The sequence below is a fragment of the Merops nubicus genome, unplaced genomic scaffold (assembly GCF_000691845.1).
Source record: "Merops nubicus isolate BGI_N331 unplaced genomic scaffold, ASM69184v1 scaffold7611, whole genome shotgun sequence".
In the NCBI taxonomy this organism is placed as follows: Eukaryota; Metazoa; Chordata; class Aves; order Coraciiformes; family Meropidae; genus Merops; species Merops nubicus.
Window position 1 is genome coordinate 18,775 of NW_008586149.1, and position 16,813 is coordinate 35,587.

The following is a 16,813-nucleotide window of genomic DNA, read 5'->3' on the forward strand; positions in this document are numbered from 1 at the left end:
TGTGAATTTTACAACAAACACTCATCCCATTTAGTCCCCTCGGTGATTCCTCACACAGAGACAGTAAGACAGAATCCTTCCAAAAAGTGCATCAGGAAATTTTGATGTAATGCAAATTTAAAAATAAACTTTACGAACACTAAGATGGTCCATTTACGTTTTTGTATTTCTTCTCTGGCAGGAGGAATGAATACAGAATACGTCTATATATAAGGAAACAAAGTATAATAATGCCTCTCTTGTTACTTTACCTTTACTCCTGCTAATATACCAGTAGTAGATACACTGAAGTCCAAGTATGCCAACATATCTGGAGATGTAGGTCTAAAAATAGTATTCAGTTTCTTTTTAGGCATATCATCTGTTTAAAATAGATTTAAAAAAAAAAAAAGAGGACCATATTATTACTTTGGAAAAAGAGCACAGGACAAAAACGTATCTTTACAGCATTAACACTAGATGCTTTCTATAGTTTCTGGCCTGTTCTTTTGATGCAATGCAAGATACATCCACCTAATCATGCAGTTATGGTACAAAAAAAATATCAATCAATCTTCAAACTATTTACATTTGGGCTAGTGCGCAAACATTCTATACCTGTATCCAAAATAGTGGGCCATGTCTTAATATCTACAGCTGCTGCAGCTTCCTTAGACTTCAGCAGCTTCATTATCGCTTGTGTGGTCAATATACATGCAGATTTACTGACCTGTAGAAGACACAGCATTAAAAACATTTATAAAACTAGTGAATGAATGAATGCTCATACGACTTCATATCCATCCAGATGAGAGAACCAATAAACTGAATAGATGAAGAAAAACATTGGAAACAAGGCAAAATAAATCACAACAACAGAAAGAACATTTTAAACAAGTTTCTGAAAAAGGCGTTTCTTGACTCAGCCACAGCACTCTGATTATTTCTTTTCCTAGCTTAATTTACACTGACTGTGTCAAAGCAATTTATCAGGCTGCATCAACCATCCTACATGCAACTAAAGCATTAAGAGTGTCTTATACATACCTCTACAATCATTTTGACAGTGGGCAGAGTGGTAGCAAGATTCTGTGGATGAGGTGGACGAACGGTGACAGGTATACAGCCAGCATATAAGCAGCCATAGAAAGTTGCTATCAAGTCGACCCCTGCAAAGGATATTTGTAAAACAAAGAATTATCAGAACAAAAGGCCTAACTCTTGAACCAAAATCAAAATACGCACAGATTTATTTTATTAAGATGTAAGGACATGTCACAAAGCCCTCTTCAAACCAACAGGCTGTTCTTGACCATGCCCAGTCCTATAGGGTTAAAAATACTTTGCATTTGAGACTTAGTGCTGGAACGATGCCCAGCAGAAAAGGACCTGAGTGAGGGTTCTAGTTGACAGCCAGCTGAAGATGAACCAGCAGTGTGCACAGATGGCCAACAAGGCCACCAGCATACTGACTTGTGTTGGCACTAGTGTGACCAGCAGGACTAGGACAGGGACCATCCCCCTAGACTCAGCACTGGGGAGGATGCCCCTCAAATCCTGGGTTCAATTTTGGGCCCCTCACTCCAAGGACACTGAGGGGCTGGAGTGTGACCAGAGAAAGGCAATGAAGCTGGGGAAGGGTCTAGAGCACAAGTCTTGTGAGGAGCAGCTGAGGCACCTGGGGGTGTTGAGCCTGGAGAAAAGGACGCTCAGGGGAGACGTTCTTGCTCTTTACAGCTCCCTGAAAAGAGGCTGAAGCGAGATGGGGGTTGCTCCTTTCTCCCAAGGAAGAAGCAATAGGTCAAGAGACAACTCAATTTGTGCCAGGGGAGGTTCACATTAGATATTAGGAAAACTTCTTCCCTGAAAGGGTTGTCAAGCCTTGCACTAGGCTGCCCAGGGCAGTGGTGGAGTCCCCATCCCTGGAGGAGTTTAAAAGACACGAAGATGTGGTGCTGAGGGACATGTTTTAGTGGTGACCTGGCAGTGCTGGATGAATGGTTGGACTCGATGATCTTAAAGGTCTCTTCCAACTGGAGCAACTCTATGATTCTAAAGATTATTCAAACCCTATAACTTTAAATTTGTAAGGCTATACTTTCATGGACAAGTAGCATAAAATAACAAAAATAACAAAACAAGATATTGTAGATTATGAAGATGACAACTCAGATGCTTTTAAAAAGCATATTTTTGTTATCGCTCTGAAATATGCAGTCATCCTACTTTTACAAGGTAATACCTTTTTCCTGAGGTACACTTGTGAAAACACACTAGTAATGGAAGTCTGGGGTCCAGATTTCACTACTAGAAACAGTGATTCAGGAAAGAAAGGGTGATCTTAGACTGATGTGGTCACTCTAGCTTTCAATGGACACACAGTTTTATTCCATTCTCTGAGGCTGAAAATTGAGAAACTTTCCTTTGGTTTAAATCAAACGACTCTTGAATAACTGCTCAGACACCTGGAGCAGTCAGACAAAATGCCTGGTAAACGCATTTTGCCACTTAGGAGAAGTGACTTAATAAAACAAGGAAAAGGAAGTCACTTCCATGAAATACTAAGTCACTACCATACATCACTGTATTAAATGGACATTTGAATGCTCTTATCTTGGCAAGAGTTGTTTCTTATCTTACAGTCTCTGGCTCTGACTTTTTACTGTCTGTATTGCCTCACCTGGAGGATAAACCAGGGCCACATGATCACCAGCATTTAGTCGTCCTTTCTCCATCAGTGCGACTGCCACCCTTTCTGCTCTCTTGTGCAACTGTATGCATGATGCAGTGCTAGCTACAGTGCCCTGCACAGAAAAGAAGCAAGGTCAAAAAACTTTATTCATTTCCAAACTGTTCTCTACAAAGTACATGCTGCAGATGCAATATTATCTCCCAGTCACAAGTGATGTTCCTCAGGGCTCAGTACTGGGACATCAGTTTAACATCTTCATCAATGATCTTGATGAGAAGACAGAGTGCACCCTCAGTAAGTTTGCAGACAACACCACGATGGGTGGGAGTGCTGACCTGCTTGTGGGTATGGAGGGTCTAGAGTGAGACTTGGACAGACTGGATCAAGGGGCTGTGGTCAGTTGTATGAGCTTCAACAAGGCCAGGTGTTGGGTCCTGCTCTTGGGCCACAACAATGCCAGGCAATGCTCCAGGCTTGGGGAAGAGTGGATGGAAAGCTGCTTGGAGAAAAGGGACCTGGGGGTGCTGCTCAACAAGCAGCTGAGTGTGAGCCAGCAGTGTGCTCAGGTGGCCAAGAGGGACAGTGGCATCCTGGCTTGTACTAGAAATAGTGTGGCAAGCAGGACCAGGGAGGTGACTGTCCCTCTGTACTCAGCATTGGTGAGGCCACACCTCGAGTACTGGGTTCAGTTCTGGGCACCTCAGTACAAGAAAGACATCGAGGTGCTGGAGTGGATCCAAAGAAGAGCAACCAAGCTGGTGAAGGGCCTAGAGAACAAGTCTGAGGTGATGAGGGAACGGGCTGTTTAGTCTGGAGAACAGGAAGCTGAGGGGGGACCTTCCTGCTCTCTACAACTTCCTGAAAGGATGTTGTAGAGAGGAAGGTGCTGGCCTCTTCTCACAAGTAACTAATGGTAGAACAAGAGGGAATATCCTCAAGCTGCTCTAGTGGAGTTTTACACTGGACATTAGGAAGAAATTTTTCACTGAAAGTGCTGTCAGGCACCAGAAGAGGCTGCCCAGGGAGGTGGTTGAGTGACCATCCCTTGATGTGCTTAAAAGCCGTGTAGATGCGGTGCTTGGGGACATGGCTTAGAGGTGGCCTTGGCATAGCAGGGTTAATGGTTGGACTTGATGATCTCGAGGTCTTTTACAACCAAAGTGATTCTATAATTTCATTGTCTGTATTTTAACAATACAATAAACACTTCTAGTGACTATCTCTGTTTTGGAAACCATGCTGCTGGTACCATGAACTTTTACAATGCTAGAGAATTTTATATGTACTATTTTGAATATCAGACAGTGAAGCAGCTTCTAAATGTATTTGGTACCACAAGAAAAAAAAAATCTTCCAAATATTTCAAATTTCACAGTCCAAGGGATAAAACACAATTGTATTAGCAGCAAGTAAAGCAAGTGGCTTTACCCTACCATGCACAGCCAAACCTCTAGATGCTTTTGCAGCCAGAGTCTTAAAAGTGCAAAGGGATATGCTGATATCTTCAGTATTTTTTAAAGGGTCAGAGAGGCAACCTGAGCTGTGGTTGGTGTGCTCTGTTCCTTCTGCTTCAGTGCATCTAATGAAAGTGTATTTCCCACAACTATGCATCTCAAAAGTCTTTACGTGGAAGCAGCTGTATCTTTAGATTGTTTAGGCAGTCATACAGTCATGGGGATTCCAGAAAGGCTAGTCCAGTTTTTGATGTGAAGACAGAAAATATCGTTTAGCTATCCAGCCTGGGAAGCAACGCCTTAGCCTGTGAGGCTGGGATGTAACTATTTTTTCCAAGACTACAATCTGATTCCAGAAAAATTGGTGGGAGAACAATCTCAGAGGGAAACAAAGACTGAACCAAGTCTCCTGCTATACAGATAAGGATTAGTCACAGCAATTGTCTGCTATACAATATTCAGTTTCAAGTCCAAGACAAGCTGCCACATGTTATCCTCAGCCGAAGTGCAGAACTCCCTGATCCAGGGCCTAGTCTGATGCAGGATGGCACTAACACTCTGCTCAGTTTTATTAAGGAAACTGTTGTTAAAGGCTGGGAGCTAAAGTAATGCAAATAAGAAGAGTAAATAGAGTGTATTTTTGATACAGGAACAGTAGCAGCTCAAGGACTTGGGAGAAAAACACTGACATAAAAAGGTGAGAAACAAAAGGGTTTCTCAGGGAGAGCTGTGAACACACTAATGTTTAGCATTGTAGCTTATTTAAGTTACTTAAGACATGGTCATCAACAAATAATTTCTTAGTGCCCAAGTTCTGTGTTTCCTTTTTGCAAAATCTCCATGTAAAAGGTAAAGTTTGCCATAACAAAATGACCCAGTGTGTTTGGTTTGTGTCTAGGGGGTTTTGGTATCAGGGGAGGGGGTTACTGGCATGGCTCCTGTAAGAAGCTTTGAGAAACTCATATTTAAAAAGGCAAAAGCCCCTTTGATTGGGGGGGTGGTGGTGCATGTGTGTGTCTTTTGTTTTGGAGAGGAGTGTGACAACCATAGGGACACCAAGGTCAATGATGAAGGAGGGACGGAGGTGTGCTGGAGCAGAGAAATCAACAGTGGAGCAGAATCCTCCCTGCAGCCTGTGGAGGACCTCAGGCCAGAGCAGGTGGCTGCACCTGAAGAAAGTTGTGAATCTGAGGGAAGCCTGCACTGGAGCAGTCTGGAAAGGACCCATGCTAGTTGAAGAAGCTGAGGGAAAGGTGCCACACTGCAGCAGGTGAGGACTGTGAAGAGCTTTCCTCTGTGCCTCCTGGAGGGTGTGTGGTGCTCCTGGAAAACATGACTCCATAGCTGTCTCAAGGGTTCTCTACTTAGGCTCTAATCTTCTAATTAAAAAGTCCTCTAGCTCCGATTTCCTCTTAGCCTTGTGCTCAGGGTCGAAGACAAAACCTTGGCTTCCATTAATAGGACAAAAGTTGTGTTCCAGTAGGAAATGCAATTAGTGCAATGTTTTAAGCTAGGCAGAATGCATACTGAAATTCCAGTTGTGAAAAATTGTGGTACTTGCTAATTAGCAAATTTTGTCTTCTTCATCAAAATAACCTGGAGCTTTTTATGAAAAGATTGGTAGCTGGAATTTTCTTAGAATGCAAACAGTCCTTTGCTGATCTCAATCTCCAAGAATGACCTAAAGTGCATCTCACCTTGGAATTCAACAAAAGGAAGAGGGGATGATCTGGAGTTGTCTGAGCTCGCCACTGAAGAACGTCTGCTAAATATAGGAACTGAAACGGAAAAAAAAAAGGAGACATTTGGATTCATTCAAAATGTACCACGTTTAGTTTCAGCATAACTTGTCTTCTCTCATTTTGAATAAGTCAATCCAATTATTTAATAATACCAGACATCAGTGTTACCTTTCTTGCCTGGTCGTTATCCTCCAACTGAGTAACATCTCTTCCTGAGGCTTGTGCAATTCTCTTTCCAGCAACGAGGTTTCCTACTATCATTGAAGCAGGACCAACCTCTGCATTTTGAAAAGCAGTGCAAAATGAGAAAAAAAATAATGTAAGGAACATGTCATAATCTATAATTCAGCCTGTAGATTACTATAAATGCCATACGTAACTCAGAACTGAAAAAATGAAAAACTAAACCCAAGGACCATACTGCATAGGAAAAGAGAGAAGGGGATAGTATGGTACACAAAAGTCAGTCTACTATCAGTACAGTACACCAAAAATCAGCCTGTTAGCCATTCAGCAAGTTGAGGTCTGTCTGCACTTCAAATTTATGACATGAGTTACAGCATGTCTGAGGACTGACGTTTGCAAGATGGCCAGTACAGAAACAATATATAACCTAGCTACAGAAGCATGAAATTGGTGCGTGCTATTCATGCTTGCACTCACCTGGGACTCCAGGCAGACCATAATGATCTCACCAAGCTCTGGGCTGCTCTGACAACACTACTAGCCCTGCCACATTAGGCAGCTTAAAGCCATCCTGAGCTGTCACATTGCCTTGGGATCATACTCCACACTTACCCTCAGAGACAGACCTGCAGAACTAAGTAACAAGCTCTGGTTTACTCACCTGGTTGTTTCTGCCGAGGCTTGGGCAGGTTAGTAACACAAGTGTGTGGACACATCAAGACATTACAAGGGTGCAAAGCACCCTCTAAAAAGCGCTGCTTGGTTTCTGAAATATGAATTCCGCCGAGTGGAGCCTTTGGCAAAGTGTTGGCTGGCACCAAGGCAAGACAGTAGACGCCCACTTGGTGAATGCTATCAATTGCCTTGATAAAGAAAAAAACCAAAACCATTCCATGTTACCACCTGGGATGTAGCTAGGGCAAGAATTTTAATCAAGTCATTTAATAACGTTAAAATTTTTACTTGCACCACAATTTGCAAATAAAGGGTCCAATTCTGCACTCACTGAACTCATAGAAGTTGTGCCATGACTTCAATGGGAGCAGGAGCAGACCCAGGACTTTGCTTGTGCACTCTATCAAGGGGATGCCACCTGCACATCAGGGATTAGGAAAGTCTCTTAAAAGTGGGCAAAAAGTGCAGAGATTTTAAAAAGCTAAAATTATACCACATCAAATTTAGCATGTATGGCACAATCACAAAAGCGCAGTAGAACATAAAACCACAAAAATAGGAAGGGAAACACCTTGCTGCCTAAAACTTAAGTGTCTGTTTTAGCTATGACACTTCTAAAAAGAGAAATAGAAATATTTTCTCCCATGAAAAACAGCCTATTACCAGATATTCCCTCCAAGAAGATCACAAAACTGAAATTAGACAGAAACTATTATTATTCAACTGCCTTACTCTTAAAAGGAATACTTCCCCAAGTTGTTCTCTCCAGCCTTCCCTTCAGTTGTTCCTTCATCAGTCTTCTTCCATAATTGCTCTCTCACTTTTTGCTTCCTTAGAACTCACTGATTAATTCTGAAATCCTTAAATGCAAACCTACCAGATTTCCCCTCCCTCCTGGACCCCCATGGAAACACAATAAAAGTAATCAAGGGAAAATGACTTTTAATGCTTACTTTTGGAGATCTAGAATAAGGATGTTATTGACTTTGAAAGATCTCAGAGTCTGTTTTGATACTTGGCACTAAGTACAACCTTGAACATTTTCAAGGGTAGCTTTCTCTTAACTTGTTCAGCCAGTATGAAATCGGTAGAGATAAGTAGAATTAAAACAAAACCTATCATCCTTAGGTCTTTAAGAATCCTAGTCACATGAAGTTAAAAAACATTCTGAAACTAAGTCTTATTTTTCACAAAATTCTGTTAACTATGGACCCTGAAATACTTTCCAAAGTCAGCTTATTACAACTTTCTGTAGTTACATTGACAGGTTTTTCTTATGTAGAAAAAAAAGATGCTCTAATATTCTCATTTCATACATCAGCCTTATTCACCTGGAAAGAGAGAAAGGACAGACTGACTACCTGTAGAACCCTGCTCATCCACTGAAAACTATCCTCCTCTGACGCATCAGGGCGCTGCTCTGCCACAAGCACTATCCGATCATCATGCAAAACGGTCACAGAAAACACTGCTATCCTAAAACACAAAGGACAGAAGAATGATAGGATGCAGCGTGTGGTGAACGTAGCATGGTCTATTACAACGTGGAAATGACTGCAACCTTTCATGGTACTGTTTCAACACACACAAGCGTTATTCATACCAGATCATTAAAAAAAATCACAGACAAATTTAGAACAAATGTAGACTTGATATTGCAACTTATTTCTGTTGGGGGTCAAGTGACTTTTCAGTCACTAATGCAACACGCATTTAACACAGGTTCCATACGCGCAGGGGCTGTGCAAACCTTGCCTAAATAACTCCACCATGCATGATAAACTTGTTGCACCTACATACAATGTCCCTTCTGAAAGGAGGACAACTACGCCAAATTACTGACCAGCATGTCTACCAGTGCTTGCACTGAAAAATACTCCCATTGGTGAATTAAATTAGTTTTAAGCTTGCACCTTCTAAGATAAAATATTAATAATGCCTCAGTCACATATGTGCCATTATTTTTAGAATCTGTGAATTACACAAATCATGCATAAATGAGGAACCTTTCAACTTTCATAAAATCATAGAATGGTTTGAGTTGGAAGTCACCTCAAAAGGTCAGCTAGTTCCAACCCCCCTGCAGGGAGCAGGGACATATACAACTACAGAGGTTGCTCAGATCCTCATCCAATATGACCTTGAATGTTTCCAGGGATGAGCCATCGAGCACAACTCTGGGCAACCTGGGGCAGTGTCTCACCACCATCAACCATAAAAAATTTCTTCCTTTTATCTAGTCTAAACCTCCCTCTCTTAGATGAAAACCATCAGTCCTTGTCCTATTGCTACAGGCACTATTAAAAAGTTTGCCCCTAGCTTTCCTGTAGGCCCCCTTTAGGTATTATAAGGCCACAATAAGGTCTCATTGGAGCCTTCTCCTCTCCAGGAGAAGAATAAGCCCAACTATCTCAGACTTTCTTCAGAGGAGAGGTGTGTACCATCACTCTGACAATTTTTGTGGCCCTCCTCTGGACCCTCTCCAACAGGTCCTTGTCTTTCTTGTACTGAAGACTCCAGAGCTGGACATGGTACTCCAAGTGAGGTCTCAGAGTAGAGGGACAGAATCACCTCCCTTGATCTGCTGGCCAAGCTTCTTTTGGTGCAGCTGAGGACACGGTTAGCTTCTGGGCTGCGAGCACATGTTGCCAGTTCATGGCCAGCTTTCCATCCACCTGTACCCCCAAGTACTACTTCTCAGGGCTGCTCTCCATCCCTTTTCCCCCCAGCCTGTATTGATACTGGGGCTGTCCTCACCCAGACCCAGGACCTTGCACCTGGCCTTGTTGAACCTCTTGAGGTTCACACAGGCCCACTTCTTGAGCTCCTCCAGGTCCCTCCAAATGGCATGCTGAATGCATCCCTCTGGCATGTCAACCGCACCACTCAGTTTGGTGTCATCCACAAACTTGCTGAAGGTGCACTCGATCCCACCATGTAACCGATGAAGATATTAAACAGTACTGGTCCCAATACACACCTGTGAGGGACACCACTCATCACTGATCTCCATCCAGACACTGAGCCATTGATGAGTGAAGAGCAATAAGAATGGTGATACAACATATGATATTCTTTGAAGGCCCTTCATCAGCTTCAGCATTCCTAGACTGCTGTTTAGACCAAGCTGCAAAGTTTTTCCCTAGGCTACTCTGCATGGCAGGCTCAGGTGGACAAAGGGGAGTTGTGTTTTACACTTGTCATACAAGCTTCATTTGACTGTCTTAAGAAAAGCTTTGGAAGATATTTTAAATAGGCAGTTAAAGATCTATGTTTATACTACGTGAAAGTAATTTTAAATTTATTACAAATGAAGCCTAGTATTTGTCTCCCACATTAGCAGGGACAGTCAAGTTCTCATCTGGCATATTGCAACCTAGTGTCACCTTTCCTACAAAATACACATGTACATGCAGAGCTCTGGCATACACTCTGTTCCTTGTTAATTTTCAGGTGCAAAAAAGAAACAACAAAGTCCAGTCAGCCCTGGTGAAGTTTTTAATATACTCACCTTCCCCGATAGACAAACTTCATGGGTTCAACAGCCAATGCAGTGGCTACCACATCATCAGCATTGTGTCTGCGGCCACTAACTGTCATTAAGCCATCCAGTTTTCCTACCACAAACACCAAATAGTCCTGAAAAGAAGACAAGATTAGAAATAGAGGGGAAAAACCTCCAGACTACCAGTGATACATGCCTGACTAAAGCCAACAATATTCTCAAGATCTGTGCAAGGTCACTGCCCTGACACAGAGTTCTGCTGAATTCATGGGCATCACTTAAGAGCTGGGAGTCAGGACAAAGCAGGGCCCCAGATGGTTCATTCACACTTACAGGACCCACAAAGCCAAGCAATCCTGTTCTTGTGAAGGGTTGGTCTGAAACAGGCAGGCCGGCTGCTGTCACTGGAATGGCCTGAAAGAACACAAAGAACACACAAGTATTCAGACAGATATTGATGAGAAAAGTGAAGTTAAAATGTTTTCTGCTTCATTTTCATTGCAGCTCTATACTGTTGAAAAATGACCTGGTGACAACTGTTATATCATGTCAAGTATAAAGAACAGTTTTTTTCAATCATGAAGAACACAGCACTTCTTAAGTCTGTGGCAGCCTTCTTTCTTATCTTTTTCTCAGCTCCGCAGCCTTCATAAGAACTCACATCACTTTTTAATCAAGTTTTATAGTATCCATTCATATAGGAATGAATCAGAAAGTCTTTCTGTTGCTACTCTTAACATCCTCAATGAGACATGTACCCAGGCATATTGCTTCAGTTATGACAAACTATGCTAACAGAACTTTAAGAAAGTTAAGCTTGAAGCAATTATGGGACTGCCTGCAACACAGAACCAGAGCAAAAGCATTAAGCTCATAAGCAAGCTCCTCTCATCTGCCCAGGTGGTTTCCTTGCCTTTCCCCCAGCACCCAGCTCTTCCATTGCATCAGGTTCTTGCTGTTCTTTCACTAGCCAAGGACAGTGCTAAAAGCTAAGCTGTTTAAAGCACTGAGCCTTGGCTAGCGGACAGGAAGAGGTTTTTTTTTTTTGGAAGAGACTATGGTCAGGATTTTTCTCATCTCACTGGCAGAACTCCATCCTTCATACTTCAGTTGAGTCTTCAAACTGCTATCTAGTGTAACACTACTGTGTGTGATTCCCAAAGGCCTTCCATTCTTTTCTTGCCAAAAAAGGGAAAATATGAATCTGGGGTACCACTGTGAGGAAAAATCCAGGCAGAAAGATTACTTTTGTTTTGCTTTGACCAACTACAAGGTTTATGATTTTTATGCTATCATCCTTGCTGTTTCTCTACTTCCATATACCTAGGAACATAATTTCACATATCCAACAGCAAGTTGTTTAGTGTTCTGAGGAAATCAACACTGAAGGTCATGTTGAAAAGGACATACCATCTGCAATACACAAAGGGAGCTTTTCTAAATAATGTACTGTATCTTAACAAATGCATTTTTGACTGTATGAAGAAGCTCGCAGATACCAGACCAACGTCCATCTCTGTGCCCCAAGCACCACTAAACTTGAAATGTCTTCAGGTAACTTTTCCTAGAACTGATGTGTTAATACAGAACAAAGATGAATTTATTAAAAGCTAACATAGGCACAACACCGGATTGCAGAATATAGAGGCAGCTGATTGGCTGCTGATGGCACTTGTATTTCTGGGTATACGAGATAGAATTTCAAGTTCTGATAGAGAATGGAGAAAAGTGTATTTGACCAGAGCTTTTTCTAATAAAATTTTTTTTTAAAAAGGAAGTTTAAGGAACAAGTAAGTTTATTTGCAAGAAAAAATCCTAGAAAGGTAACTATGAAACTTTACATTACAATGAGAAACACATACCTCAAACACATTCTTGGTGATTCCGAGGAGGCCAAAATATGCCATCCCAGTTGCACCTGAATTCACACATATTTCTCCAACCTCATCAGCTTTACACAGATAAGGAGTCCCATCCACCTTCACAACACACACATTTGCTAGAGGGAGAGGAAGAACACAGAACCACAGTATTGGCATGCTTCAGCAGCTGATACATTTTGCCACTGACAGGCAGATAAAGATTTTAATCTATTAATTATTAATCTACTAAAGATCTATTAATCTATCTAATTCTCTATTAGCAACAGCAAAAACACAGCATGAAAGAGAGCTCTATCTTTTGACATCCTGTGTAATGTGTTCTCCAAGATTAAAGATGCAAGGTTGCAAATGAAATTTTTTTTTTTCCTTACAGTGCTTCACAGCCTACACATCAGCTGCAACTGAACTCAAAACCATTGCAATTGCTTTTCAGCATGAAGGCAGATGGCTTCATTAAGTACAAGCATATATGAGACTAAAGATAGAAATATGAAGGTACCAATTACAGACATAGCATTCCTTTTATTTGTTGCACACTTTTGTGTTGATAGTATTACCCCTTAAGTGAGAAACACATTAGAAAGGGAGAGAAAACTAGGCTAATTTATTTTCTCATTGTCAGGTCTATGATTTTTCTGTGTTATGTCCTCATCTTCTTTTAAAGCAGGTCAGTCTACTATTATTTGGAGACCATGGACAACTCATCTCAGAGTTGTCCCTTACTGAACTTATTTCTGTGACTACCTACTATCTCTTCCCTATCCTCAGTCTGATGTCCTTAGCTTGTTAAAAGGACTGCATTTCATAAAGGTCCTACAACTATTCTCCTTACCAATGTTATTCTGAAATCTCAAGAATTCTTCCTACACTGGAATTTTCTTATTTTTTAATCAAGCATATATACACACTTGTAAACCAGATATTACACTGAGCTTTGCTCTGGCCACTGGTTATATTTTACTTCTGAAGTCACTGTTTTATCAGAGGTTTCTCTGGCTAAGTAAAGCCCCTGTCTAAGTAGTCTCAATTTTTCCTTTTTTAGTCCGAAATGGAACAGAAAAAGGTTATGGAGGAAGAAGGCACAATGGAGCAAGGAAGTTTGGCTTAGCACTTAAGATTAACAGAGAAATCAGAATGGTTACCTGGTTCAATACAAAATAAACAGAGACTTTGAAAAAATTACTCAAACTATGCCATAAATTAATGTTCTGCCCTTTCCCCATTGTGTCTACTTCCAACTCAGATTATCAGAATAATCTGTGATCATGCATACTATACTAGAGAAAACAACCATGAGACCCCAAATGTATCAGAAATTTATTTAATTGATTTATTTCTGTCAGGATCCTTTGAATGTTTTGGCCATGGAACATGTCAGATGGGAAACCAGACAAGGCTTTCAACAGCCATTATGAAGGACTGTGTCACTGTTTTCTAATTTAGCCAATCTTAAGTGATATACAGATAGTCCTTACTTTTACCACTGTTCAACTAGCATGAAAAGAAATCCTAAGTGGAAAGTGGCATACTTCCTTTAATAGTAATACATGATAAAGCCAGCTCTGCTACAAGCATGGACCAAGAAGTCTGTTGGCAGAAAAGGTTCACAGCCACATTTTCAAATCTCAGAGAAGTCTTCAGTTCTCAACAACTTGGGTCTGAACAGGAGAGACAATAATTTACCCTAACAACTTCCAAGTTATCTTCATTTCATAAAAATTATCTATCAGAACAACTAGAATAAAATGTTTGGAATCATTCTTAGTTGGTGACCAACTAAGGAGACACTACTCAAATTCTGGCAAAGGTCCAAGTCCAAAGCAGAATGACAGTTTCAGTTGCTGAAAATTATACACATGAACTAGAAGATAGGAATGAAATTATACAATATGAACTAAACATTTTGCAATTTGCAAGGAGAAACTGGGAAAAAAGGCCATTTAAAAATTAATAGCAAGTTGAAACGGAATAAATAAATTTATTATCACAGGAAATAACTTGAGTCAATCTCACAGCTCTGTATGTAACACTTAAGTAAGGATGCAAAGAGAAGTGTTAATAACTGGAGAAAGCACAACAACTTAGGCATATGCAAATGCTACAGTCCTCAACTCGTTCACAAACATGGAAAAATGAACAGATTAGCCTACAGTGCCCAAATGAAGCTCCATCCATGAAGCCCAAGAATTATAATACCCTGATCAAGTAGAAAAAAATACTTACCAGTAACCAAGGTATGATACAGGTAGTCTACACGTACATTCTAACAGCAGACATAGTTCTGCCCTGCTTTGTGATACTGCCAGGTTTTCCTTTGGCAGTACCTGTAGAGCCTGTACTCTTGCTTCTCCTTTTCCTGCTTCATGTATGACACACAAGAGAGTGCATCTACCCCCATTTCAGTCTCTCTCAACAGCATTGCATCTGAAAAAGAATTAGAGAGAAGGGAAAAGCAGATGGGATGGGAATGTACATGTGGACTACACATCATGAAGAATAACGATTACTGGTAAGAAAGCTTTCTTTCTTCAAATGAGTCCACATGTACATTCTTATAGATGATGACTCTCAGCAGCTAGCCCTGACATGAGATTTCTGGCAGAGGATGAGAATCCTACTGTGCAAACAAATGACTGCACTGGTGCCCTGCTAAAAACTGGATTCGGCTTTGGATGTTTCAAGATCAGCACAACATGAATGCAAGAAGAATGTGAAAAGCTTGCACAGCAGAAGGTTACTACCAAAGGCACCTGGTGAGTGTCTGAAAGCATTCTCTTGTTCCGCTTTCACTGTTTCATAGTGGATCCATATGCAACTGATACCCACTTGGATTGTTACTGTGTGCCAGCTGTAGAACTCCAGGATCTTCTTGTAGCAAGTAAGTCTTCCTAAAAGGCCTGGGTCCATAAGCATAAAAAGAAGAGGGCCTGCCTTGCACTACAGGCTTTAGTTATAACTTCTGTTCTAGAAGCATGAAGCTTTACAAAAAATACGAAAAGGTTAGGATAACATGCCTCTACTACCACTGTGGAAAGTAATTCCAAGGTTTCCAGAGAAACATGATCTTTGAAGAAAACAGCATATGGAGATGTCCAATGCAAGGTCATGAATCCTTCCCTGTTCTTCTGGGATGAGCAATAAGCATAAACAAGCCAATAAGGATCAACAAGAGTCTAGACTCTTAAGGTGGTCACATAAGCACTCAAAGTAAAACACTTAGATTGAAAGAAAATGTCTCCTCACAAGTGCACACAATGCTAGAGATCTCCAAGAGAAGAAGCTCTGCAGTGGCAGGCTACTGTGCCATCATGTGATAGACTGAAGCCAAGTGGAACACAGAGAACTGTTTAACACAAAAACCCTAAGGACCGAGTGGGAACGCGGTACTACAAGCCCACACTCACCATCTACGGAAAAAACCTGCAAGCTTCACCAAGTTGCTCTGTAACAACTCCTTTCACAAATCAGGCACTGAGACAAAGGAATCAGATTCCTTTGCAATGAAGAGGCAACATGGTACTAGAACTAGTAACTAGAACCTAAGCAAATGTTTGCTGAGATATGGACAGACGAAACAATAATATCTACGACTTCCACAGACAAAGTAAGCACCCTGACATTTGAGAAACTGAAACCAGTCTTGAACTTCTGGGAAAGGTACTGAATACAGTTACAATCCAGAAATTGAAACTTTACATGCTTATGGTCATCTTGCAGAAGCCTAAGATATGGCACCAACCCAAGGTTTTCTGGAGTATAAGAAGGCAGCTGCTGCAACACTTTATCAATCACGCTTTGTATGATTATGAAGTTTAGGAAAATAGATTTTCTGGATTAGAGAAGGTTACTCTCCTGTCAAAGAATGAATGTGAGAAGGGTCCCTGTTAAGAACAGAAATGTTTAGTTGGGAACTAGCAGGGACGTGAACTTAAATATACAGAGCTTCTATGTCCAGGTCCAAGTGTAAGGTATAATAAGCTTCCAGGATGACAGATGATACAGCAATACTTTCCAGTTGATGTGGAAGTTGGAGGCACAATGGAGACAGAAGAATAGAGGTTTGGTACTCTCCCTACCATCTTTACCAGTGCAATTTGAAAAAATGAAGATTGTTATGAGCCAAATACTGCTTCTTAGAAACATCAGTCCCAGACAGAAACCATGTAAAAGTGCCCAAAACAGTCAACTGGTGAGGCAAAACATCATTCTTCAGGAGCTGCAGAAAGATTCCAGGGGACTGCATACGAGGTTCTCCATTGAGAATTACCAGTCTTTGATGGAAAGATTTCTTTGTGGATGCTTGCATTTCCCTGGTGGCCCTTGTGATTGGCATTCACAGTAGATAATGAAAGTAAGTAGCCAAGGTAACTGAAGAGAATGTGGCATCAGAGTGGCCTTTGGCAACCGCTTTTGCTGATAAACACAGTGACATAAGACATGATCATGAATCTGAGGGGGTCTGTTGAATAAGATCCCCATAGCAGGTGGGCTCAGTGTCTCAGAACACATAGCAAGATCTGAAGAAAAGGAGGGTGAAAGTGGCACTTCATCCATGACCTTTTAACTGGCTGGTTCCTGAGTAAAATACACCAGGGATCTTCAAGGGTAAGGAGATCAAAACCATTTGGCTTGACTGAACAAGCCTCAGCATGACTACCAGTTCTTGGCTAGGAGACTACTTTCACAGTACATTTGAC

General features: G+C 41.2%; 1 protein-coding gene across 1 annotated transcript in view; it reads right to left on the reverse strand.

Moving 5' to 3' along the window:
- DIP2A (DIP2 disco-interacting protein 2 homolog A (Drosophila)) overlaps positions 1 to 16,813 on the reverse strand; it is a gene marked incomplete at its 5' end in the record, with an annotated part of 60,757 nt that overhangs the window by 14,955 nt on the left and 28,989 nt on the right. The window contains 11 exons of the mRNA XM_008948549.1: positions 252 to 361; positions 598 to 709; positions 1,027 to 1,148; positions 2,660 to 2,783; positions 5,823 to 5,903; positions 6,036 to 6,145; positions 6,715 to 6,916; positions 8,090 to 8,204; positions 10,240 to 10,367; positions 10,567 to 10,647; positions 12,096 to 12,232. Of these exons, the coding sequence (XP_008946797.1) occupies positions 252 to 361; positions 598 to 709; positions 1,027 to 1,148; positions 2,660 to 2,783; positions 5,823 to 5,903; positions 6,036 to 6,145; positions 6,715 to 6,916; positions 8,090 to 8,204; positions 10,240 to 10,367; positions 10,567 to 10,647; positions 12,096 to 12,232 (1,322 nt within the window). The remainder of the gene's footprint in view (positions 1 to 251; positions 362 to 597; positions 710 to 1,026; positions 1,149 to 2,659; positions 2,784 to 5,822; positions 5,904 to 6,035; positions 6,146 to 6,714; positions 6,917 to 8,089; positions 8,205 to 10,239; positions 10,368 to 10,566; positions 10,648 to 12,095; positions 12,233 to 16,813) is intronic.